Source organism: Battus philenor, unplaced genomic scaffold, assembly GCF_028537555.1.
Source record: "Battus philenor isolate CCGP_79_NKW_IND1 unplaced genomic scaffold, ilBatPhil1.0.hap1 SCAF_5, whole genome shotgun sequence".
NCBI lineage: Eukaryota > Metazoa > Arthropoda > Insecta > Lepidoptera > Papilionidae > Battus > Battus philenor.
Genome location: NW_027181715.1, coordinates 6,205,424 through 6,231,389, shown reverse-complemented (window position 1 = coordinate 6,231,389; position 25,966 = coordinate 6,205,424). Strand labels below are relative to the sequence as shown.

At 33.8% G+C, this 25,966-nt stretch overlaps 1 protein-coding gene across 5 annotated transcripts; it reads right to left on the bottom strand.

The window, feature by feature from the left end:
• Nucleotides 1–2,620: 2,620 nt before the first annotated feature.
• LOC137929742 (bromodomain-containing protein 3-like) lies at nucleotides 2,621–24,479 on the bottom strand. 5 transcript variants are annotated; one of them, XM_068772815.1, is made up of 21 exons: nucleotides 23,995–24,479; nucleotides 22,084–22,140; nucleotides 21,868–22,012; nucleotides 21,705–21,761; nucleotides 20,210–20,380; nucleotides 19,927–20,121; nucleotides 19,315–19,596; nucleotides 18,133–18,231; nucleotides 17,909–18,058; nucleotides 17,651–17,830; nucleotides 17,233–17,480; nucleotides 16,718–17,061; nucleotides 16,296–16,535; nucleotides 15,930–16,088; nucleotides 15,129–15,251; nucleotides 14,217–14,333; nucleotides 9,576–9,646; nucleotides 8,410–9,432; nucleotides 8,178–8,320; nucleotides 5,663–5,849; nucleotides 2,621–4,414 (listed from the first exon to the last, which is right to left on the bottom strand). In XM_068772815.1, exons 3-21 carry the CDS (start codon nucleotides 21,910–21,912, stop codon nucleotides 4,349–4,351), a joined length of 3,900 nt encoding a protein of 1,299 aa, XP_068628916.1. In that variant the 5' UTR covers nucleotides 21,913–22,012; nucleotides 22,084–22,140; nucleotides 23,995–24,479; the 3' UTR covers nucleotides 2,621–4,348. The 5 variants fall into 5 exon arrangements, with proteins under 5 accessions (XP_068628916.1, XP_068628920.1, XP_068628917.1 ...); XM_068772819.1 differs by having other exon boundaries at nucleotides 17,233–17,405; XM_068772816.1 differs by having other exon boundaries at nucleotides 21,705–21,765; nucleotides 23,995–24,478.
• Between the last annotated feature and the right edge of the window lie 1,487 nt (nucleotides 24,480–25,966).

Genomic DNA, 25,966 nt, shown 5'->3' with positions numbered 1-25,966 from the left:
CGTACTGGTCACTTCTTAACTGATAATTTAAAGAAGAATAGGGTGGTAAAATCCAAACAACTACTTAAGCGGTACGCAAAGGGAGGTCACAAAAAAATTTTGTTTACGGATGAGAAAATTTTTACAATTGAGCAGTATTTTAATAAACAAAATGACCGTATTTATGCTGGAAGCTCTAAAGAAGCTTCGCAATTAGTAAACAGAGTACAACGTGGGCATTATCCCACTTCAGTGATGGTTTGGTGGGGTGTTAGCTATGAAGGGGTGACTGAGCCATATTTTTGTGAAAAAGGTATTAAAACGTCGGCACAAGTTTATCAAAATACCATTCTTGAGACGGTAGTTAAGCCTTTAACTAACACCATGTTCAATAACAAAGAATGGTGCTTTCAACAAGACTCGGCACCGGGTCATAGAGCTCGATCCACCCAATCTTGGTTGAAAACTAACGTTCCGGACTTTATCAGCACTGAAAACTGGCCGTCGTCAAGTCCTGACCTAAATCCATTGGATTATGATTTATGGTCAGTTTTAGAGAGTAAGGCTTGCTCTAAACGCCATGATAATTTGGAGTCCCTAAAACGATCCATTCGGTTGGCAGTGAAGAATTTTCCTCTAGAAAGAGTTCGTGCTGCTATTGATAACTGGCCTCAACGTTTAAAAGACTGTATTGCAGCCAATGGAGACCACTTCGAATAAACATTGTATATTTTTAATAGTTATATATTGATGTATTAAACTAACTCACTATGAAAGGAATAAATGTTACGTATAAAAAAAAAATCGTGCTTTTCTTTATAACAATATTTATGGCAAGACTAAGTATATTTATATTGTTTTTGAGGAATAATTAAATAATAATTTATTTAAAAAAATAATTAAATTAATCATAATTTATCGTCTAAAAATGAATTGTGGCAGCATTTATTTGATACCATTACACAGGGTTGGGTAGGGCTGGCAACAATATAGCGTACTGGCCGTTTTAGCAGTATGCCGAAATGTCATAATTTAAAAAAAAAAATTACGAACTCTTCCCGGTAACCCAACAGACTCATTTAAAACATTATTTTGTTTCACATATATTTTGTTAAGAGATTTTTAATTTTTTTTTAATACACACATTTTAATTTTTGTTTCAATGTTAAAGTTTTCTAAGGATTCGTTTAACTAAAGTGCAAATAACAGTTTGGATTTCTTTGTTGCTAAGTTTGTGGGGTACTTGCATTTTCTTATCAAATGTAACATATTAAATAGAAGTCACTGTAAGAACACACTAAATCATAGAAATCAATCCGAAAAGGCAAATGCAAAGAGTACCGATGCATGTAAACCCATTTTTGTCTCGTTATCGCTAACCAAAAAAATACTATGAACTATGTGTGATGAATGCAATTTTAGTTCTGGAAAAGTGCAAATTCAATTTCGGTTACGGTACTAAACGGAAGAATTTCTAAATAGCTTATCGACCGCGACGGTCCCCAGCTGAAGAGACACTTGGCTTCAGTCGGTTTGCAACAGGAACTACGTGTCCATTTGTTTGGACTTAAGTACTACAGAGACCGTGGTAGTAGTGGTCATTGGTGTCGGATTGGTTGTGGCTATGTGGTTTATTCTAGACGTCGATCATGTTCGTCTGCCTGGTTTAGTTTATGGCTGGTCGGTCATCGACGCGCGGAGTGAGTGTTCCTCTTCACTGATCTTGCGAACGGGACGCATGGCAGGTGATTGCGCGGGTAGAAGCAACCGTTAGCGGTAGCTAGGTTGGCATCCGGTGGGATACCGCAGTTCAGGTACTTGACTGCTCTACTTGATATATACTACTACTATTGATATATACTTGATACCCACCGACGCCGGGTCTAGTATAGGCTAGATCCCGTAATGAGAATCTGGAAGTGAGTGTACCACCAACTTCGGTACCATATCCGGATAAGAAAACTTATCTGGCGGTCGGAGCGAGGATTGAATCATTAGTGCGTTTTTAGTGACGTAACGGAAGCGAGTGAGTCTAACAACTTCGTCACCTTCTTAAGGAGTGAGGTTTTGCGTTCGCGCGCGGGGCACTCTCTTTAAACGATACTGCTGTCAAAAACGGTCTTTGCAAGACCAGTAAATATTCAGCCAATAGTCAGTAATCAGTAAAACCGTAACAGTTGGGACCTTTGGACAGAATAATCTACAAAATATAGGCATTGAATGGGTTCCTGTCATTTTTTTTATAATATTCTTTAGTCTTTCAAGTCCGAGTTTTTTTATATATTTAGTTATTTCAAGGGTTGTAAAACTAAGCTCTAATCTTTCAGCCGTGTATATTAGTTTAAATATTGCATTATTTATTTTATTTCTTGACTTATATTATTAACTGGTGGGTGAATTTTATTATTTTTAATAATAAATATATTTTGTTAAACACTATACTAAGAAAATTTTAAAATTTTCCACTGCAAATTTCATTATTCATTAAAAGATTTTGTTGTCAATTTTTTGCACTGCATGCAATACAATGTAACCAATGCAATATTAATTGATAATGCATTGTAGAGAATGGCTAAACATATAATTTAGCCAATAATGTATACTTAAAGAGGAAATTCCAACAAAAAAAAATATTCAGCCAAATAAATGTTTATTTATAAAAGTGATTTCTTGAAATTGTTTTTAATAAGAGGTACATGTTGTACAATACGGAAAATACATAATATTATGTACATGTACATATATATCAGTGTAGACAGCGCCTATCTGAAACTGTTAACATAAGTACCTATAACATATCTTTCGTAAACCACTATACTTCGGTAGCAAAATATACATACAACTGTGATGTTTACTGTTACATGTGAAGCTAAACGGGGGATCATAGACACAAGATCTCTGTGGTAATGTTTAGGGTGCCACAAGGGATTGATTTACTTACATTTAAAAATGTGGAACATGTCAATTTTAATTTTCTACAAAGCCAATTACCAGAAATATGGCATTTTCAAAATATGCTAGGCAATTAGAACAACTGTCAATATTGCCAAAAAATTAATTAGGAGACTTAATAAAATATATTCCCATATTCGTACAATATTCATAATTTACATGTACTATCAGGTAAATATAAAAAACATTTACAGTCTCAGGTTCGAGTTTATTAGTTTTCACGATTTTTCAATTTTTAATGTGCAAACTTGACAAATGCTTTTGTCTATTCGCTACAAAAAATAAAATTACTGCTATGATATTTGGTACATCCCTGATAAAAAAGCAAAAATTGATCTAGTGGTGGTGTTATTTTGAATAGCTAATTAACATACTCCTTACAGCCTGCGATACGGCCTCCTTTTGAACGACGTATTTACATACATACACATCAATTTAAACAATAGGTTTACTATATGGAATGTCAATATATTTTACTTTATATCTACACTTCATTTATTGTTTGCGTAAGTGACTGCAAAAAATTTGCTTAACAATATACAATCTTGGTTTTTGGGTCATAATTGTATCCAGACCATAAGATCATGAGCATGCTGCACTTGATTATTTAAAAAAAAAATCCACTGGAGTTATCTAACTACAAACATAAAAAAGACATATTCCAATGTAAAATAAATATATTTCAAATCAAATGTATGACATTTGACCTGTTGCATGACTTGATGACAGACTGATAAAATATCTACTAACATTAAGCAATATTTATCGAAAATCAAACACGTAACAGAACTTTTCACTATTAAATACATAACGCACGCTCTTGTCCCATTGCATTTTGGCAAAAGAGAAACTACTCCAATTGCTATGCATTACGACTGCAACACTCTACAACATTAATCTTCAATAACCGCCATGCAATGCGAAAATGCATGATGAATAACAGTTTCCATGGTTTCAGTTGATTATCTATTTACCAGTACATAAAATAAAACATATTTGATTATTTTATCAATTTAAATTTCTACAATTCTATATTTAGTACATACTATAAAACAAATATGGAAGGTAGAAGACATTTCTAGAACAAAATATAAATATAGGCTTACCAATGTAAAGAGAGTTTACATTAAGAACTTGCATACAAACTTATATATTACACATTATTTAAAATGCAACCCTCTCAAACGGCCGTCTCGTCTGACGGCCGCTCGAGTCAAGTTTGATGGTACAACAGTTTTATTTAACATAAGTATATCTATTCACAGCACTTAACCACATGTTAGTCAACAATTTCACACATAGAACAATCACCAAATCACTCCGGCGTCACCACTATCACCGTCAGTATTGTAAAGATTGCATTGACATTTTTTTTTATATACCGTATTTACAATTAAAATATCGTTTGCAAAGCACTTTACAGCGACTCTTCAAATGCAGCCATTAGGTCACTCTGCATGTTCATATCTATTTGTCCAGCCATCTGAAACAAAAACATAATTTATATGAAAATCATTAAACTTTATATTGTAATAAAAACAGTAAGGCTCTATTACGTCCTACACTACACACGCTCACACGATGTTGTTAAATGCAATCAAACAACTGCGCCACTAAGTCCTTGTATTAAAAATGTAATCGCAAAACAATAGATCACAAGGCGCAAGTAGAATTGTAATGCCCACGTTATGTATGGCTCCGGCTGACTCTATATACCGAAAACAAACTTTGGATTGCCATCTTCACGGGAAACGTAAACGATAGCCATATCAAACTATCCTGGCCGTCGCGAATTATGGTACTGGCAAAATGACGCGCATCTGCAAACCACGGACCCAAGTGAAGTGTGAAGTCGAAAACAGTCTTCTGCCCACGACACGCGATGCAAGATTATAAGTGAAAGGAGGGTTAGAACAAATTCAGTGGTATTCATTCTCATTATTGGCCGATTAACTCTATTTTGGTAAATAAATAACAATATGGTTACATTTGTAAAGTCAATAAAAAGCTGTGGCAACTGTAGTGGTTTGCTGTGAAACCCGGCACCATATCTTTCATCTGGCCGTCAGTGTTGTTTCGGTGCCTGTGTGACATGAAACACCGTTTTCTCGAAACCACGTGTCAGTGATGTTAAGTTCAAAAGGGTCAAGGTCTAGATAAAGGGTCGGCTATCTGGGGTTCTTTGTGTGTGAAGCTGCGGTTTTGAAGTTTTATACGCAAATGTTATTTATAATAAGTACAAATTAGTGTTATTAGTAAAAGTCTAATTGTTTTAATTTTTCACTTAATAAGTGATTATTAATAAAATTGATATGTGGAAAAACGTACAGTACTAAGTAAGTACTATGAATAAGTAAATAATTCTAGTTTTAACAATAAAGTTCATTTACGCAAATACCATTTATAGCTGGCAAAAAAATTGTAGTTCTCAAAAACTAACAATATAACACACAATAAAAGTTAATTGATAAAAAAAATTATTATAGAACAAACAAATATTTAAATAACAGAAACCTTGGCAATAACGACGCTTGATTATTTTGTTTTAATTTAAACTATATAAGTCAAAAATAAATAACAGTTAAAAAAAATGACGATTAATTCTTGACAACTTGACTTGACGATAGATTCTTAATGAAAATTACAATTTTGAACAAATTTATTTTAGCTTTAAATGTTGCAACTCAAAAGTTTGACGACCCGTGGCCTAGATAGTATATCTAGTACTGACCGCCTCGCGACGACGACGCTCCTGCTCGCGCTGGCGCAGGCGCTCGCGCTCGCTGGCGGGAGGCTTGTCAGGCGCGGCGGCGGCGGCAGAGGCTGCGGCGGCGGCGGGCGGCGACGCGCGCGCCACCGGCGATACGCTCGGCGAGGACACCTCCGCGCTCTCCGCCTTGCGCGCGCTCTGCACCACCCTGCGGGCCGACACAAATACTTCCAAATCAATAACCTTCAACACACTATTTAACAAGCTTTTGAAATTACCCCATTCAAATTAATTCATTTTGAATTTGCCACCTATATACCGCCTTGGCCAAAAGTATTAGGCGTGTGCCGTGTGCATGGGTGCCGGCGGCTAAGAAGGTGTTGGTAGGCAGGCAGCTAGACATGGTACGGAAGGGCTTCGCGCAGAAAACTGCGAAGATCTACAGGACCGCGTCCTTGTACTCGGCTCATACCCTTGCCGAGTTGCTTTCGCTAGACCTTCGGGGGTCCATGAAGCAGCCCTCTTGTTTGAGATAAAGGGTGGCCATCTCCGGCAGGCGGTGGGGGTTGGGACCTGGAGGTGCCGGTTAGCTACTTGAGAGTTCCACGACCATCTGATTAATTTGCTATAGAATTCTCCTGCCCTGGGAAAAGTGCGAAGTAAGTCCAACTTGCCAAATCGGCGATTTACACCGACGGCAGCCGCATCGAGCATAAGGTGAGTGCAGCGTTCTGCATTATACGGGGCGCCGAACAATTGTACAGTTAAAAACAAGTCGGGCAACTTCTGCACTGTATGCCAGGTAGAGCTGGTGGCATTGGCGAAAGTGACAGCGCAATCATGCACGAATCTTAGTGACTCGCGGTCCACTCTCGAGATCACAAGATCAGAAACCCTCCATCTCTTAGGGTGAAGAATGAAAGAGAATATTATGAAAACAAGAGGACAAGGGAAGAATGTCAGGTTATATTGGCTAAAAGTGCACGCGGAGATTGAGGGGACCGAGAGGGCGGGCCAGTTGACGAAGGAGGCCCAGAGTACGAAAGACGCCATGTGTTATTCGTCAAGCGATGGCTTAGGTTGGACGCGCTTGGCGAATGGAATATGAGGCAAGTGGAAGGCACGACGGCTTTGGTTACCCAAATGGTTATCGCCAAAATGAGCTAAACACGGTTCTAGTCCAAATGTTCACGGGACGCGAGGGATTCGCTGAGTACGTGCATAGGTTTAAACTCAAGAAGAGTCTCTCGTTGACCTGTGACCCTGCGGAGGACCAGACCGTGGCGCACGTAATCACCACCGGCTGTCTAGTATTTGGCGTGTTAAAGACAGATTACCAGTTCCGGTTGCAGCAAAGGGTCAGCCTAATAGACAAGAGTCGCCAGACCTTCCAGAAGTATTACAGGAAGGTCATAAGAGCGATCATAACATGGAATAAATAAGTATAGAAAACAAAAGCATAAAAAACAAGATGATAAAATTGTAAAAACCAAGCGATATAACGTAAGAAAAGACGAAGCACGACTTAAAAAATAACGTAATACAATGTAAAAGGAATATAGGTGTGCCAATAAAATCAAATGAATAAATAAAAACAAAATGTAGACCTGTAACATTCTGGTGGGAAGGCGACGAAAGGGAGGTGATGAATCAAAGGAATAAAAGAATTTGTCATGTTTAAAATAAGAATGAGTAACTGTTATTGAGATTGAAAATAGATGACAACGCAATCAAAAATTCTGTGAAAAGAATTATTGTTGTCAAAAATAGTTCCTAAATACTCAAGACAGAGGATGTGCAAGAAGTATCCAGAAACGGAAGCCATAAAAAAGTATTAGGCACTGGAGGTGCGAAACACGTGCACGACAATTGTAAAACTATTTAACTAGACAACAATATAATAAGGTAAGTAGATAAAGATCCATAAAACACCAAAATATAAAAAAACTATGTTTTTCGAAAATTAACGTAACGTGTTTGTCAGTCTTTTTTTGACTTTCGTGGACAGTTTGTGATACGACGAAACGGAAACGACGTTATGATGTGTAAGAATGACTCGAAAAAAACAAGAAGCTAAATGAATAAAGAAGAAATCTCAGGTAGAGATTGCTAAATGAATCGCAAATCTCATCTCAATACCTAATACTTTCTAACCAAGACTGTATATACGAGACAGTTTTTTCGAAGCAAAAATGTTATCATAATCTTCAACAAGTTGTATAATAGAACAAATAGAAAGATTTTTTATCTATGAATAATTATGCCTGTACTAAACTTCACACACTATTGATGTATCACATTTTTCTATATTTATCTATTTAAATCTTCTAAAAAGTGATCATAAAAAATCTGTTTTTCCGAGCACCGTAGCAATAAATTCCAAGCAAGTTGCATCCTCAAATATAACTTTGTTTGCCGCGCCTATATTAACATCTTTATGACTATCTCACAATATGGTAAATTACTCAGTCGGGAAGAGGAAACCTTTTTCTTCCTACTCGCTTCTATAATCGGTGTGATGTTTTATATATAATACCTTAATTTTTCGTCTTCCGGATGTCGCCTCTCCGTTTCTTGCCTTTGCCTCTCTCTTTCAGCTTGTTCTTTTTTTCGTAATTCTTGCTGCTCTATGAGTGCTCTTTGCCGATCTATTTTTTCTCGTGCCTGTTTTTTGAAAGCCTGAAACAAAAGCAAATCAATTTTTAAAGTAATTTATGTAAAATGGCAAACGCACGCTTAAATCAACAATAATTTATGCGACAACTTACTTGGAAACAACTATCCATGACTGGTTTCTGCTTTATTTGGTTATTTGTGCCTATGTTGGGTATACTCTGCGGGCTGCCCGCCTGAGCTAGTGACGACCATGAACTTGCGTTCTTAAGGTTTTGCTCTTGTTTTATTTTAAAAGGTTGGACAAAATTTGAGTTTTTTGAATCTTCCATTTTTTTCTCCAACTCATATTTTGTTCTTTCTGAAATGTTATTCGATCCCATATTTGGAACACCCATGAGATCTTCGATGGGTTTGGGGGTGAGTAGAGGTTTGCTGTCCTCCTTTTTTATGGGAGGCGTTATTAGACTGGGAGCCGTGGTGATGCTGAGGTGGGGCTGCACGTTCACGGAATGCGAGGTCGCGTACACGGGGTTAAAGATGGAGGAGACCGGCGGGGTGCTTGTCATGCCGGTCATATTGGAATTCACTTCGGGCCGCAGTATCTCTCTCTCGTGCTGTGGATTTTTGTCAACGAAGCCGTTATGCGGCGCAACATACATCTCACTTTTGATTTGGTCCGCAACGTGAGTCATGTCGGATAAGCCGCCGAGCTGCGCCATCAGATTGTGATGCGAGGCATCCGGCATTAACGGCGCTTTAGGTATTGGAAAGTCGTCCATCCTAATAGTCGGTTCGGCGACACTCGCGCTCACGTCCATTGGAACGTCTGCTTTAAGACTCCTCTCGAGACTCGCGAGAGACCTTTCGATGGGATCTATGTAGTGTGAGGTGTCCATTTTATCCAGGCCATTGCGAGGTTCCGTCTTTACGATAGGTTTCTGTTCCTGTGTGTCCGCGAGAGGAGTCGGGTTGGAGGAGTCCGGCGGGGTGGGGACGCGGGTTGCATGCGTGGTGTGTACGTTAGATGCTGGGTTGGCGGGAGGCGTGGGAACGCGTGGCAACGTGTCCCGGACGGGCGAGGGTGCAGGCTCCGGCGCTTCAGGTTTTTCTTCAACGGGCGGAGCCGTTTCCTCTACCTCTACCGTCACGGGAGCCACTACCGGTGGTGCAGTTTTCTGGAATATGGAATCAATTTAGATTTTGTTTACTATTTGACAATAACTCTTATATTTTACGCAAAAAATATATACTTATTTATACGATAATGAAAAAAATATATTTTTATTAAATTCAAACGGACATTCTAAAATATGTTTACCATTTGCGGAGGGGGAAGTTGCTGCATTTGTTTCTTCATCTTTTTTTTGGAGGGCTTTCCCGAACACGTACCTGCAAATATTAGTAAAAAATGAATTGTAACTTACTAACGACGTACTGACATTAAAAAAAATTGTTATACATACCGCTATTACTCGCAAGGTGAAAACAGATTCTTGATTATTTGCGTATTTTAAAAAAATTGTCCTAGAATAGATGTGTTTTGATTTTTTCAAACCATTAATTTCTGTATCTTAAATAATAAACCTAAAATGTATCCATACGAAACAATGGTTCACACGTCCCATTGTTCATTCAAAATTTATCCGTGTTATTCCATTATCCGAGCACTGTATAATTATAGATAACTAGGAAAGAAAATAAATTAAAGCAATAGGTTAGTTAGGGTATTCAAACATTACTGCTAAACACTTCAGATCTCAGGGCGTCGGAAATAAAATTCAAAATATGTTACTTAAAAGTTTTACTTAATTTCTGTTATATATATTGAAGTATATACAAGATTTATTTCCACTCAATCTTATCGACTAATAATTTTAAGTCATGAGAATTGATTAAATAAAACTTACACAAAATTTATTACACGTTGTTCCTGTTTACGCTTTCGGTACATACATAACAAATGTAAGGTAAAAGTAATTATTGTGGCAACTATTACTCTCCTAACAAACTTTACACTCTCAACTCAACAGAACATATCTACACAGGACATTTATCAGCAAAATTATGAACTGTGAGTACACTCATTACTTGACAAATATAATCTCTATTCATTTAGTTATCTGCGAATTTCTACTAAGAGTATACATCGGCCTTGTTTGTTCGTTTTCTTCTTAACCCAAAAAATAAGGTATAATAAAATAAATCGGCAGTGGCGCACAACCGACCGAAACTTAAAATCTAGCTAATTTTTTTAAGATCTTCAATATCATTAGGATTTTAATATTACTGCTGTATGTTACAGAGTGAAACCTTATTCTAATATATATTATTATGTACGTATTAGATAACATTTGCAATATAATTACACAATACCAGTTGCTTGATCGTACTAGCCCGTTGTGCCATCGTCTCGACGACACCGCATCGATCGCTAACGCAACTTGCACAAGTTCAGCACACCTCGCGGACGAATAACAATATAACATTTTTGAATCGTCGTCGACTGTGCATCAATCGGTTTCGACTACATCTAAACTTAAGTTAAAACCTTTAGAATAATCGAATTGTACTTGGTAAAACATTCCTAGTGCGCGACGATTCTCTGCAATAAAGTAGGCTACTTTTTAAAACCAAAAGGAATGTACAATTGCAAGTTGAGTAATTTAAATGGACCAATAACTTATTTTAAAATACTGATTTCTCAACTTTGATAATTTCTCATGATGAATGATATTACGTATATCATATAAAATAAATTCGTACCGTAAATGTATCTAAATAGGAAGGTATCATCAATATTGTACATACATACACAAGTGTATTTATTCAATAAGTCACATATCTTGCAACCACTGACCGTCTCGAAGAGTGCAGGTTTAACCTCAGCAGTATTAGACCTGATAGTCACGTATTAACTAACTTACTTGTTTGGAAAATGATATTCGACTTTTTGCATTTACCATTAATTACGCGTAAACGTACAAATGCGTTGAAATACTCTTGGGCCACAATTGGAAGATATGTGTGATCAGTTATTTGTGATTCATTATTTATTTAACATACATCAATAAGTTAACTAAAGATAAGTACCAAAGCCTAAATAAATAAGCTGTCCAACTAGTATCTCACTTCAGATATCTTCGACAATTTTTTTAAGAACAAAACTGTTTTTAGAAGTAACAAAGAAAATGATTTATTGAAACAAAATAAAGGCAAAATCAGACCGAAATCTAAAAATAACATGTTCGTATTTACCCTTAAAATGGATGGAAGAGAATTGATTTTTACAATTAAGCTATTTACACCAATAGATGCATGCGTTGACAAGGGTTTTTGATTAAAGATAAAATATAAAACTTTTCCCCGCTTGGACAATCAATGTTTTCATCTATCGTTTTTTCATATAACATTACTGTTAACTTTGAAGTTATTGGTGTCGTACTAAAACTTTTCTTCTAGAAATTCCTTCATCACTTAATGTGGTGAACTGTGATTGTTTGTTAATAACATTACGATAGAGAAAACATTAATGCAGTCTTGTAATAAGAATCATTACACAAAAATGTATCAATTCACGTCGAAGAGCACCGGCCTCTTACTTTACATAACCTATTGCACCATTCTCATTCTCCTCCCTCCTTTTGAATACATTACAGAGGCATTTGAACAAAATAAATATAAGTAACCAGCTGCCAAGCATACAGTACATAGTTTCTTATGAAGTAATCAGAGAAAAGTAACAGTTGCGTACAGTTTGAATTCGACATGGACATTAAACTCATAAACGCTAAATACAAGATAAGTTTTGCAAACAATTTGTGAAGGAAGGAGGCCAGCTTTAGGTATTCGGTCATTGTAAACAATTTGGTCACGTGTCACATGAAGTTTTTGAGAGCAAGCATCAAAGTATCAAGCGTTAAAACCAATAAACCATACCTTTTCAAACAAGATAAAATTTTTAACTACAACATGTCACAAGATTACGTCCTCGCGGAGAAGGGGGCCGGGTGCACAACAGGCCAGAGAATTTTGCTTGCCAAGTGGTATCCATCCTTACACAATTGTTTGCATTGACGTGCATTGACGCGCATCGCGACGGGCGGGCGGCGCGGCGGCGGCTGCGTGGGTCTTCTTCGCCCGCGACTTAGCACTACTTGCCTTCAACTGCCCACAGAGTTCACCCTACCCATACTTATTGTCAATTTCACACTCAAAAGAAGCAATTAGTACCGTGAGATCTGAAGTTCCAATAGAAATTTGTAAAAAGATCGAAGTTCAAGGATGCAAATGAAATAACACCGTATTTGAGGACATGATATAGTTAAAAATATTAATGTGAAAAGGTATTTCCTATTGGTTTATGATATCAAACCAAACACTATATTCCTTACCGACGCCAGTTACACTGTATTAGCGTACACCAAAGCTGGCTTCACCTCCATATTGACTATCAAGTTTTGTGCCTTTACTAACATTTATCAAAACGCTCAGTGAGCAACAAATCAAAACAGGAAATGAATCCAAGCTAAATAATGGTTGGTATACACTTTTCTCAATATCACAGCAATGACAAATCAATCGTAACTCAATACTACATCCCATATTACTCGCTTTCAAATTCACACGTGTTACTGCGCAAAGATTTATAATGATCACGAAACACAAAGCCTTAGGAGCCCGGTTTAGTTTTAAATCGCGCGACAAACTTGGTTTCTGATAAATGTTTTACATATGCAATCTCCGGGTATCATAAAACCACATTCACTCAGTAATCATGCACTCGGCACTCTGCAATAATACACAATTTAACAAACTATCTCAAAGTGGATGAGCCAGTTCAAAATAACAATCATCAAAATAAATAAAAATATGACGGATTTATAAATAGGATATTTAAAACTTGAGGTCTTCAATAAATAAACGCTACAAAAACATATAAACCATCCACTCTGGGACAAAAATATAACAAGCAAATCATTCCCTATTTAAATACTATTTCATCTTTATCTAGGTACTAAGTCTCTGCAAACTCTACCAGATGCCATGACACTGTCCATGGATATTCTCAAGTCATTCATTCTGCCGTTGACAATTTTTAGACTAGAATAACATTATTTAAGGGGGGTTTTAAAATTGTAAAATCGCATTTCATATATTCTATGAAACATAAACGAATCGCAATCAATCAGTCACACTATAAAAAATACTGGCAAAGGTTTTTACCCTTGTATTATATTATCTATTTGAAAAGAATTAAAATACTAATTATTTTCAAAGATCTCAAGCATTTAAATATACTTCTCATTCACATCAAAATATAACAAGTATAGGAGAGTCATCAAAGTTTAAAATAAATATTAGGTTAATATGGCAGTTTCTCTGATATCGATCGGAAAACAAATTTGTTAAATAAAGATGTACAGTGAAAATATCAAAGATACTTTGAAATACAATAATTTTTGTATTTAATAATCTTAAAGATCTGTACGTAAATAACACAGTTAATAAATAGAATAATATTTAGAGATAAATGGCTTATAAAGAAAAAAATTATCATATACATGATGCAGTTTGTTTCACAATACCAAAAATAAAGGTAAAGCCAACTAATTACTTGACAAGAAAATTGTATTTCAAAAGATTTTCATAAATTACGAAAAAGTTCACATTTTGTGAATAATGTTATAAGCTATCTCCTACAGCTACCATGTCAATAATAAAAATTTTGTTTAATATTACAAATAATAAAAAATAAAACTCTTCCATACTTGTATAATCTGATGCAAAAGCTTGACTGATTTGTCTTATTAAATGCATGTAATAAAATAATCTAACACTAACGATGTAATTTACATTGTATGATATATTACCATACCGATCAGTGCTTATTTGTTTTTACTAATTAAACAAATTGTTCAGTTTAAGATGCCAGATAACATATGCCGCAATAAAGTCTAACCTGCTTCACTGTCACTGCTATCAGAAGAACTGGTATCAGTGCTAGATGAGGAGTTTGATGAGTCTGAAGAACTAGAGGATGATGACATGCCTCCACCCAAGCCTTCCTTGCAGCCTTCTGTACAAAACAATAGTTCTTTTTTACATATTCTGTATGTCAATTATTAAACATTATAAATTCTCATAGAATTATCAAATCAGTATAAGTTTGAGAATAAAATGAAATGTCATGAACAGGCATCCCTATTAAGAGTTTGGGGTTTTATGTTTACTGTAAACCTGAGATGGATTGGTAGATGCACACATATTTGTTTTAAACCCTAACAGAAAGCAGTAACAGCTTTCCTTAAGGGTTCTTTTCATTTCATGTTTTGTAAGCAGAGATGATGGTGTTATAATTCTAATCACATTGCATTTGCCATGAATCCAATTTGCAATCTGTGATTATCATCGTATTTAACAGCTATGCAACAACTGAAGAAATTATTATACCCAATATAGTCAATTGTTGATAAATCTGATAAAATAAATAAATTCCGGGCATTCATTTCATTACCAGATAGATTTCGCATGTAAACGATAGCCAATCATAATGTAAAATAATTAATAATTATTATCATGGAGCACACATAAAACAGAAACTCATACAAAGGTGCAGGACACACCAATATAAAATAGTAATAACAAGACATTAAACTTACTTCAAGATTAAAGTTTAAAATTATTACCACATTACTGAATATATCATGAAATTTGTTTCATACTAACAATATAAACATCTTTTAGCACTTATTTATTTTTCGAAGGTTATTTATAACGCCTAAATAATTAACCTTATATTTTATGTGATGACAAATAGTTTTAAAGGGAATAAAACTTCTATACAACAATTAAATAAACAATTCATGCATACCTTTTTTCGGTTGCTGTTTTTTATTGGATCCTAATTTCCCAGACACATCTTGCAATCTCTTTTCTAATTCTTGTTTTTTCTCAGCCATTTGTTCGTCCTTTGATTTACCCGAAACTTTCCGATCTGAAAACGTACAATTGATAAATAATAATAGAAGAGGAAGGACCTAAGATGAATGTTTTTAAGGTGTTGAAACAGATTACCATGTTGCAGGGAGTTTTGAATGAATTTTTTTTTTGATGAGTGTTCTCTGTTATCCTATTGACATTTACAGATTCCCCAAGTTTGTGGAGAGTAGGGGACAGATGGTGCACAGCTTTAACCTCGTTTTAGTTCCATAGCTAGTTTAGGGCTATTTTATAGTACTTCATTACCGGATTGAAAGGCTGACCACTTAAATCAGATATATATATACAGCCCCTAAGAAACTCTGCTTGGGCTGTCACTCAAAATTCATTTAGCATTCAGACTCCAGGTCGCCCAGGAGAGCCAGTTTTGCTGTTGCCTGGCTTACAATACGATTAATTTGGAAAGTGATGTTTCTCTTTATGATAATAGGTTTTTGTTCTCTGCAGTTTACAAGCCGACCATGCTGGCGAGGGTGACTTGTTTTCAACTGGCTGCGAATTATATATTTTGCTTCTCTTATTGTCATCATATAGTTTAAAAGCTACGTTTCACGATCTTAGGAGGACGCGACTTTTATTGCTGTTTCCATCTCCCCCGTGGTTTAATGTTGCCAATATTGTATGTACTTAACAATAAAATAGGCAACATATAACATGTTAACATTGTACTTACGGGTCTTTTTGCGCAGACATGACGCAACGTAGCTTTCCAATTCTCTTAGAGTTGATGGTTTCAAAGTTTCAAAGTCTATTTCAATTTCATCAGGATTTGAATCTCTTAGGGAAGGCTCCCGACTCTGAATGATATGCACCACTTGGCCGAGCTTGTCACCTGTAGAGGGTCAAGTTCCCTTATTTAATTAGTTTATGGTAACAATGAATAGAAAGGTGAAGAATGCTCTCTCTATATATATCAAACTGAAAGTTTTACCAATTTAAGCATTAGAACAGTTCATTAACAAACATATTTTTTATATAGATAGGAATATCTGTGTGCAATAAATATTATCCATAAAAAATATATAAAAATGTGATTTACCTGGCAACTTATTAATATCGAGCGAAAGCTGGCGTTTCTCATCGTAGGACATAGGTTTGGCAACATCCTCGTCATCAGTATCGGGATGTGGGAGCTGGTGGGGAGCGGGCGCGACAGTCGGCGTAGAGCTCTTCTTCTTAGCCGGGGTAGCGTTCCGCGAGCCCGTCTTTGTAGGTCCACCGCTGACGCCTCCGCCACCGCCACGCTTACTTCCCGTCTTACCTCGTATGCCGCCCGGTGCTAGTAAACAAGATACACGATTACCTACTAAACGATTGATCTGCATTTGGGAATAGTTGCTTGACATGTAATATGTTTCCAACATTACTTTTACTAAACATATAACTAAATTGTACTTCTAAACATTAATATTTAGTAAATTCACTGAATGTAACAGTAATAAAACTAGATAAAATACTTACTTAAACTCTCACTTATATTATTTGCTTTTGTCCCATATGTTGTAACTGTGTTTGCTTTAGGAGTGGTGGTAGTAGCGCTACTGGTGGTTTGTTTCTTTTGCTTTTCTTTGATTTTCTTTTTAGCTTTTTTCTTATTATTAGATTCTTCTACAAGTTTTCTCATTTTTTCTTGAAGGGCAAGAAGTTCTTTTTCAAGCAATTTAACTTTATTGTTTCTTTCTTCTTCTGAGTCATCAGATTCCGAATCAGATTCGGACCCTGATTCAGAACTAGACGCCGAACTTCCCTTATCCATTGTATGAGGTACTCCAACATGGACAGGTTCATCGGGTATTTTAGCATATCTGTAAGAACACAAATTGGGTCTCTCAGTGAAGTATAACATAGCTCTATAAAGTGAGGACAATAAAAATTAAACTCAGCATCTACATAATTAAAATTATTAATCATGTTACTAATTTTTGAATTACTAAGTACAATACTATTAATAAAAAGGAATGAAATTAAATTGTTACCTCATTTCGAAAACATCTTGTAATTTCCTTGCCATTGCAACAACATCATGATCAGGTGGATTATACTTGTAGCAATTGGTAAAAACTAAGCGGACATCAGCTGCAAATTCAGCTGCCGTTTTGTATGCTCGATTATCCATCTTTTGCTTCACAGTCCCAAGATCCATTGGTTTCTTAATAATATCAAAATAATCATGAAGACCGAGCAATTCTGCATCTACAGGTTTGTAAAATGGCCACGCATATCCCTGTCGAATATTTTGTTGCTTTACTGTACACTTAATAACCTTTAATAATTTTGGCATGTACACAAACTTGATGTTAATTGTTTTAAATAAATATAGCCTAAGAATGAAATCAAAAACTAACATATTTGTTTTATTTATTAGTAACCAAAAATAAGAAAGTCATTACTTACTGAATGTTTTTTTGAAAACAATTCTTTCAAAATTTCATTACAACTTTTGAGAGCATCAGACAGCTTTTCTTTACCCTTTGCCATCTGAGGTGTCATACCAGAGTGATGGGATGCACCTGCTGAACCCATGCCTGGTGATAATCCACCCATCTTAAAACTCTCCTCTCCTACTCTACCCGCCTGATATAAACAATACAAAATGGTTACAAATTAAAGTTAAAAAATAAACCAAGCTCATCATTATAATAAAATATTAACCTTTTTCTGACGTCCACTTTCTCTTCTTGTCGAAATTTTTGCTGGTTTAGGTCCGCTTGTTTGATCAATTGTTGGGGTGGTATAGCCTCCATCAAATGAACTACCCATAGGAGTAGTAGTATCAGCTTTTCTTTTCACACCTTTCTTTACCTGATATTGAAAATCAGTTTTTGAAACTGTCTCACAATATAATTACCGATTCATAAAATTTCTGAAAGTTATACCTTAGCAGGCTGCGTCTGGGACAGTGTTACCGCTGGTATAGTGGAAACCGGAGTAGCAGCGGATTGAGTAACATGAAAACTTGAAGGTTGTGTTGCCACCTGTAACAACATTCTCAATAAATATTCCTAATTTTTTTTCAAATAAAAAAAGAACTCCTTGAACATTAAGATTTACGATTTCTGGTACGACGATTTACGAGTGCTGCAATAAACACAATTTTCGTTCTGCAGATACTGCATAGCTGTAAAATTTAAAATATTGTTGCTTCTTTATTTGTGTAATAAAAAAGGTTTTCTGTATATATGAAAATATTACAGAATTTCCCAGGAACTGTGACATACACAATATAAATTACCAGAAGCAAAAATAAATTCTGTGTACATTAAACTCAATTTGCATGAGTTCAAGCGAAAAAGATTTCGGTATATTTGTTTGAAAAAATAGAACGATCATCAAAATTCCAAAAAATATTCAGAAAACCTCCATTGCTAGGTTTAAAAAAATGTGAAACAATATTTGTATACCAAGGATTACTATTACATACATAGTCTCACTGTTTCTTTCGCCTGTTCTTTTCAGGTTTGAGGCATTTTATCTGAACACTTGGTAAATTCAATTTGACATCAACAAGAAATGTAAACAATCGTGTTAAATAAAAAAAAATTGAATTTGAATCTCGAATCTCGCTCTATTTGGATCATGGTTAGCTATTCTTTTACCTATTCCCACTGACATGGAGATGCAATGTCCTATGATTCTTTTCTTTATGTTATTATCAATTATGAAAATATTCTCTGCCATGATGCCATATCACCAACTTCATACTTCAACTTTAACATCTTATATTTATTACCGTTTTATTTTAAATGTATTTGTATGTCTTTCTAATTTCCATTTCCAAACATATCCCCAACTTTAATTATATTTACATGCTATATTCACTTAATATACTACTTTATCATCATATCTCTACATATAATCAAGTCAAAGACCCATATATTTGTTCTTTTTTTTCTACATTTTGCTGCTATTCCTTTACAATGTTTTACAAATTTCACACCATATTACTGATGAATTTTACAAATACCTCACTTTCAATGCTTCATCAATTTTATTCTCCAGATCATACTTGTCTCATGATGTTGATTGAATGTAAAATTTTATATAAAACTAAAGCTTACCTGTTGTGGAAGGCCGGTGTGCGTTGCGGGCGGTGTGGCGGCAGAGGCTGTGAGCGCAGGGGTGGTTGTAGTATTAGTGGACCCAACAAAGGTAGGAAGTGGAGTAGCAGGCGCTGCCTTGACGGGCGCACGAGGTGGCAGCGCGCCGCCCGGCGTCGCACCCGCACCCGCGCCTGCGCCTCCCACTGATCCACTCGAACCACTTGTCCGCTTTTTTACACCCGCCTTTGCGCTATTTGATGGTACTTCAATCTCCTTCTCTTCTTTATCCATTTGCGCTATCTAAGAACATTTGGAAACATATGCTAAGTCATAACGTATTTCTCAACATTTAGAATTCAAGTAATCTAAAATTACATGTAATTTTTAAAAATAAGAGGTTAATTCTCTGTCGATTAAGGAAATTTAATAGTTGTAAATAATTCTATTTGCAAGAATAGAATTGCGACAATGGTCGGTATTTTCAATACTTCTGCCTTCCTAGACAAGATATTTTTATAAATTTATAACACAAACAATTTCTTAAAATAAATTTGCATCACTTGCATCATAAATTGTAAATATAATGTGCAACAATTTATTTTCGCACTTTAAAATTACCATATGTCTTACCCGATTTAAAAATAATTTTTCTAAAGTTTGTGCCATAACAACTACATCCTCCCCTGGTTTGTTGTAAACATAGCAGTTTGTGAACATTGTATTGAAATCTTGTATACATTCTTGGGCAGAATAGTAGTAGTTAGATTCCAGACGCTTTTTTATTGTACCTAAATCCATTGGTTTTTTTATTATTTTATGATAGTCCTGCAATAAAAAAAGAAATTATATTTACAAATCAAACACAACTTTATACAATATATATATTTATAAATATTTATATATATTATCATACTGGGAGGTTAAGTTTCTTCGCATCCACAGGCTGATGAAATGGCCATGCAAACTTATGTTTCCAGACAGCCTTGATCACATTTTTCTGAAGGAACTGTAGTTGATTAGTTATCCGTCCTTGTCGACGCGGTGTCTCCTCTGGTGGTGCTCCATTAACAGGTTCTGCCATTGGCTACAATAAAATAGAAATAAGATGTGTCTTTTTCCTTTAAATACTTTAAATTATTTTAATATCTTTATTACCCCAAACACGTTTTTATAAAATCTAGGTGATTGTATTTATAATTCATTTTTAATATATAGGATAATAAGTAATTACTTACTTATTATTATATATATGCTTACACATTACCATATATTTATTACTTAATTGTTGCTGGTAATAATATATGTATAATCTTGCTAGAAGCTGATCCAGGGCCACAGTATATTAGGTTGAGGTAAAAGAAATCCATTATTTTTCAGAAGATGGCTTTAGTGATAGATATCTCATAATGTTTCTATCAAACAATTACAAATTCATCCTCATTGTTGCTTTTGGTCCATTCAATTGTGGGGGACAGGAGTATGTTAAAAATGAAAGTCGACAAAGAAAAAATACAATACTTTTTACAGTTTTTCTTTAGCAAAGGCGTATAAATGCAAGCTAGTCAGCTAAAATTGTGAAATATTTGTGGTGCTGAAACTGTAACAGCATGAAATTTTGGTTTCATTCAATCATATTTGATGTGTTAGAGATACACCATTCACAGGCAAGCACTTAGTCTTAAGTGGTGATAAAATCACAGAAATAATAGAGGTTAACAGGCATGGCTGAGTTGTAGCATAATCCAGGAGCAAAAGATCCACCATAAAACAATTAGCGCAGAGTTGGTTTTGAAAAGAAGCTTGATGTTTGGATGACACATCAATTAACACTAAAAAACATGACTAAATTTACACCTGTAAAACTTACGTTAAATGGAACCTTTTTCTCACATTAATAAAAGTTAGTAAGTGATTAATAATTGGGATCAAGGGACAATTATAATAATCCATTACCACATACAGCCAATGAAAACTAAGACTTCTTTGAGAGAGACAATATGAAGCTGCCTTTGAAATAGCAACAAACTGTGGAACAAAACACATATTTGACTCAAATGGAATAATTTATAATAATGGAATCTTTTTCCTTTACCAGATACAATAAGAATACCACAATTCCAAATACCATAGTAAGCAAAAATACTAGGTTAATCCTAATCAATTTAATCAAAGTGATAGGCATATAAGTTATTGTGAACGTCCTTCTGTCACAAAAGTACACTTATGCAGAAACCTTACTCTTTATGAATAAGTGATCCTAGTTGTCTGATCACATAAAATTACAAAATTATTCAAATAATGAAACCTATTATTACAGCAGTGGTGAACAGGATATTTTATAGGTTATTATTTACAATCAAAAAAAGAATTTAACTCCTCATTTTATGGCAAAAAATCAAAATACTTACAGTACTGGTAGTTGCGAGAGGATCTACTGCCTGTTGCATTGTGCTGGAGTCTGCAATCTACCTACCAAAATCACATACCTACTATAGTACATGTTAGAGAGAGTGAGTTGTACTCTTTAGAAAAGTAAATATAAAGACAAGAATAAACATGAATAAAATTCACCTCAATTGTTACAAGAGGTTCATCCAGTTTCTGACTATGAGGCATCAGCTATATCCTCTAATTACATTAAACCGTTCTGTCATAATAAATTTTGGTGCGGGTGCACCTTAGCAGAGCCACATGCCAATCATTGAAAAATAAAGACCTAAAAAAGCCATAAAATATTTTATAATTTGAAAGATAGTAAAAAAATATGAAAGTAAGTTATTAATTTACCTGGACTTTAAATATGTGCAATATCCAGGAAGGTTAACACCTAGGACAGCTCCAGGTCTGAAAATTTAAAAAATATTTTGATTAGGTTTTGTTGACATGAAATATCTTTGTATCATGTTTTTATTACTATTGGAGATCACAATGTTTAACTAATTAGGATGTAATAATAGAATTAATGTCCATGAACCCTACACAAAATTTTTGACCTAATTTAGACAAACACTTCCAAAAAATTGGAATGGAATTTAAGAATCTCACTTTTGCTTATGTAAATATTATATTGACAAATTTTGTTTAATCCATAACATTTAAAATATATTATTATACAATACAATATTTTTTTTAGTATTTTATGACTACATAATGAATACACATGCAATAAGTAATGCCTAGAAAGCAATAATTGCATTTTTTTATTTCTTATTAAGTTTAAAAAGTCTTTGAATCAAAGTGTTTTGAAAATAATAATAGATGATCCAGCTAGTTTTCATAGGTTTTGAGACAATGTCATTAACATTAACAATTAATGTATATGAGAAATTTTATTCAACTTTAATCCCATTTTTTATCTGTTTAACTAAAACTTATTGTATTAAGCTCTTTACACATTAAATATTCCTTTTTATGTATTGTATCTATAGATTTGACTTTACATACATTTCTTAATGTAGTTCGGATCAATATAAACAGAACTAGCATTTTTGTGATAAGTAGCGGATAAAAACAATGAGCTTGGCCATTATTTATCAGCAAATAAACACTACTGCTAAAAATAAAAATGTGAAAAATGCAAATGAAAATAATGGTAAAAGTAACATTTATTCATAATAATTATTGTAAGTATAAATTATACATAAACGTTATAAAAAATCTTTAACATACAAGGTATAATTTAGTTTATTGCTAAACAGTTATTTTGGAAAATTTATTCGAACCAAAATTTAGTACCATTGAAATTAATAATGGATTATACAAAGACAGTTTAATCAAATGTTAAGAACTTTGTTGTATAAACTGTTGCTATACATTTTGTATGTAGTTTGAACCAATAACTACAATATAAATAAAATTCTTTAAGGTTTAACTTCATAAATGAATAATGACACTGCAAATACTTTTTATCTTTCTTTTTCAAAGCAAGTAGTTATCAGATCATGCTGAATAGCTTATGATTCATCTTGTACATTCACATATAACTGTTATTGGAGAACTATCATTACTCTTCAATAAATTTAAATAAACCAGTATCAAAACTTCCAAAGCGTAAGTTTTTTTTATAACCACATTAATACCATGCATGGATAATGTATTTCATGCAGCTAATTATTAGCTTAGCTGTAACATTTTAATGTCAAGATCTCTCAAATGTGGTATTTAACGAATAACGCGGATAAAAACAATGCGTTAGTAGAAATTTTATTCCAGGATCTATAGAGACCCTGGAATTAATCTAGAATATTCTCTGATCATTTTTGACTTTATTGAAATTGTGGTGTAAGGACTTCATAGGGATAAACGATTGAATAAAAGTTGTTATAATTGAAAAAATATATATTTATAACTAAGGGTTTTTACAATTTTATCGCAAATTTTAGTAAGAGAATGCATTCAGACAAAATTGATATTACCATTGAAAACATACATTAAACCATATTAAACTATTTTAGGCAAATCAAAATTTAAGTAATTCATTAAATTATCAACTAATTATAGAACGAATAAGCTTGATAAAGATTTGGAGAAAATTACTCGTACAGGCCAAAAACAAAAAGTCCAAAAATTACTTATTATTTGCAACATGCATTTTCTACTTTTACACATATGAAAGTCCTAACAATTGGGCAACAGAATAGCATAAAAATACAACAATATATTTGTGGTAAAGCCAAAAAATTATGAAAAAAGACTTACGAAGGATATTAACGCCAATATGGCGGATGAACTAAAAATACGATGTTGGAGTAACTTCTGCAAAAGTAAACTCTATCGAATTGCTTGAAATTATCAAACACTCCACATATATCAAAGTTCATAGTTATTGACTAAACATAGTAATTCATTGTCTATAAGAAACAAAAACCACTGTCCTTTTTATACAACAAAGAAAAGCACAACCCGAACTCTTATGTTACAGCCGAGCTTCAGACATGGCGGCCAAACATGAAGCGAGTGACGAGCGTCCCTAGTCATACCTAAAATTTATTTGTCACTTATTCGTTCTGGAAAAGAAATATTGAAATAACAGCATTTGAAAACGTAAAAAACCAGGATATTTCAATTTTTGTAAAGCGATGACATAAGGTTTCATAGTATTCATGGGATTCAGTCTTAGAAGATAAAATTTTCAGCTTCCATAGTAAATCTAGCTCACGATGTTCGAATTTCGAGTGGCGCCCTCCATCCGACTTTCATTACATTATTCAATATAATACGATTCACTGGTACATTTATAACTATAAATACGTATTGCTAGCACGTAATTGTAGAAATGTAGTTTTTTTTAGCTTTTTTGGTAATTTGTTCCTTATATTGAAAAATACATTATATTACTAATAAAACAATTATTCAAAATAAATTATTCTTTTTCAGTGTATTATAATATATGATTTTTTTATCTCTTACTAACTTAAAATTTTAAATGAATGAAGAATACATATTTTCAAGTGTTTTATTTATTTTATACAATAGCTTTAACCTTCTATTATGTATCTGTATTACAGATAGCCTCAGATTTTTGCTAACGTCAACTTTAAGAAATAAATTAATAAAATCTTCGAAAGTCCGGTAATTTAAATAAAAAAATTAAACTACTTAGAGACGTAAGTGATTTTTTGTGATTGTATCGTGTAGTATGCCAATATTTAGTACTTTACGATTTTTATCAATTTGCTAGACTACGGAGTTTTTCATTTATTTTAATAAGTAAATAAGCTATATAAAGAGAGCTATCTGTAGGTGATACGATTGGAAAATACGTAAAAGTTGATCTTTTCTAAAATACATTCATTTATCATTTTTACATTTACTAAATATCCAAACTGAAAGCTAATTTAAATTATGCAATGCAAAAGAATTAGGTGTAAATATAATGAACATTTTAGTTTTAAGTAAAATGTAATCTGTAACGGATTAACGAGTAAATTTAAACTCACTAAACATGACCTAACAGAAAATGATGTGTTAAAATTTGTTTACAAAAATTAGTAAAAAAATATTGGAAAAACAATGGACATCTTTTTAATAACGTTTTAAATATTAACAACTGTAGTTCAATCCATAACACCAAAACCTATAAAGATGTGTTCCTTTTACGGACGCCCCGATATCGTTGCTTAAAAACACATGAAATTAATGAAAAAAGGAAATATCTGTATGTAAATCGAAATGAGAGCCAATTTGCAACAAGTAGTTTGTGTAACTACACAAGTTCATTTAAAATTATTTAATCAATGTTTTTAAATACTGCTCTTAAATGAATCGAGTTTATGATGATGCCTCATAATTTAAAACTGAACTTAAAAAATAAGTTTCTCATTGCAGTTATGTTTTTATTAAATATTTTAACGACCTTTTGTGATAAAGGTTTCTAACAAGAAGCTACAGGCTCTAATCAATCACAAAAACCTAATCAAATTCTATGTCTTTAAGACGTGGTGAGTCTACAAAGTAATTACATGTTCTATCGAATTGCGCGAGATATATATTAAAATAAATATAGCTATGTTTTTGGTTATTGTTAAGAACACATTTTATTCATAGAATACTAAATAAGTAATATTTAGGTTGATTTTGCAGTCAACAGAATATGCGTTAGTTTTAAATGTATATACTCTTTATATGGCATTGACAGATAAATACTTGGTTAAAGACATGGTCATAATCT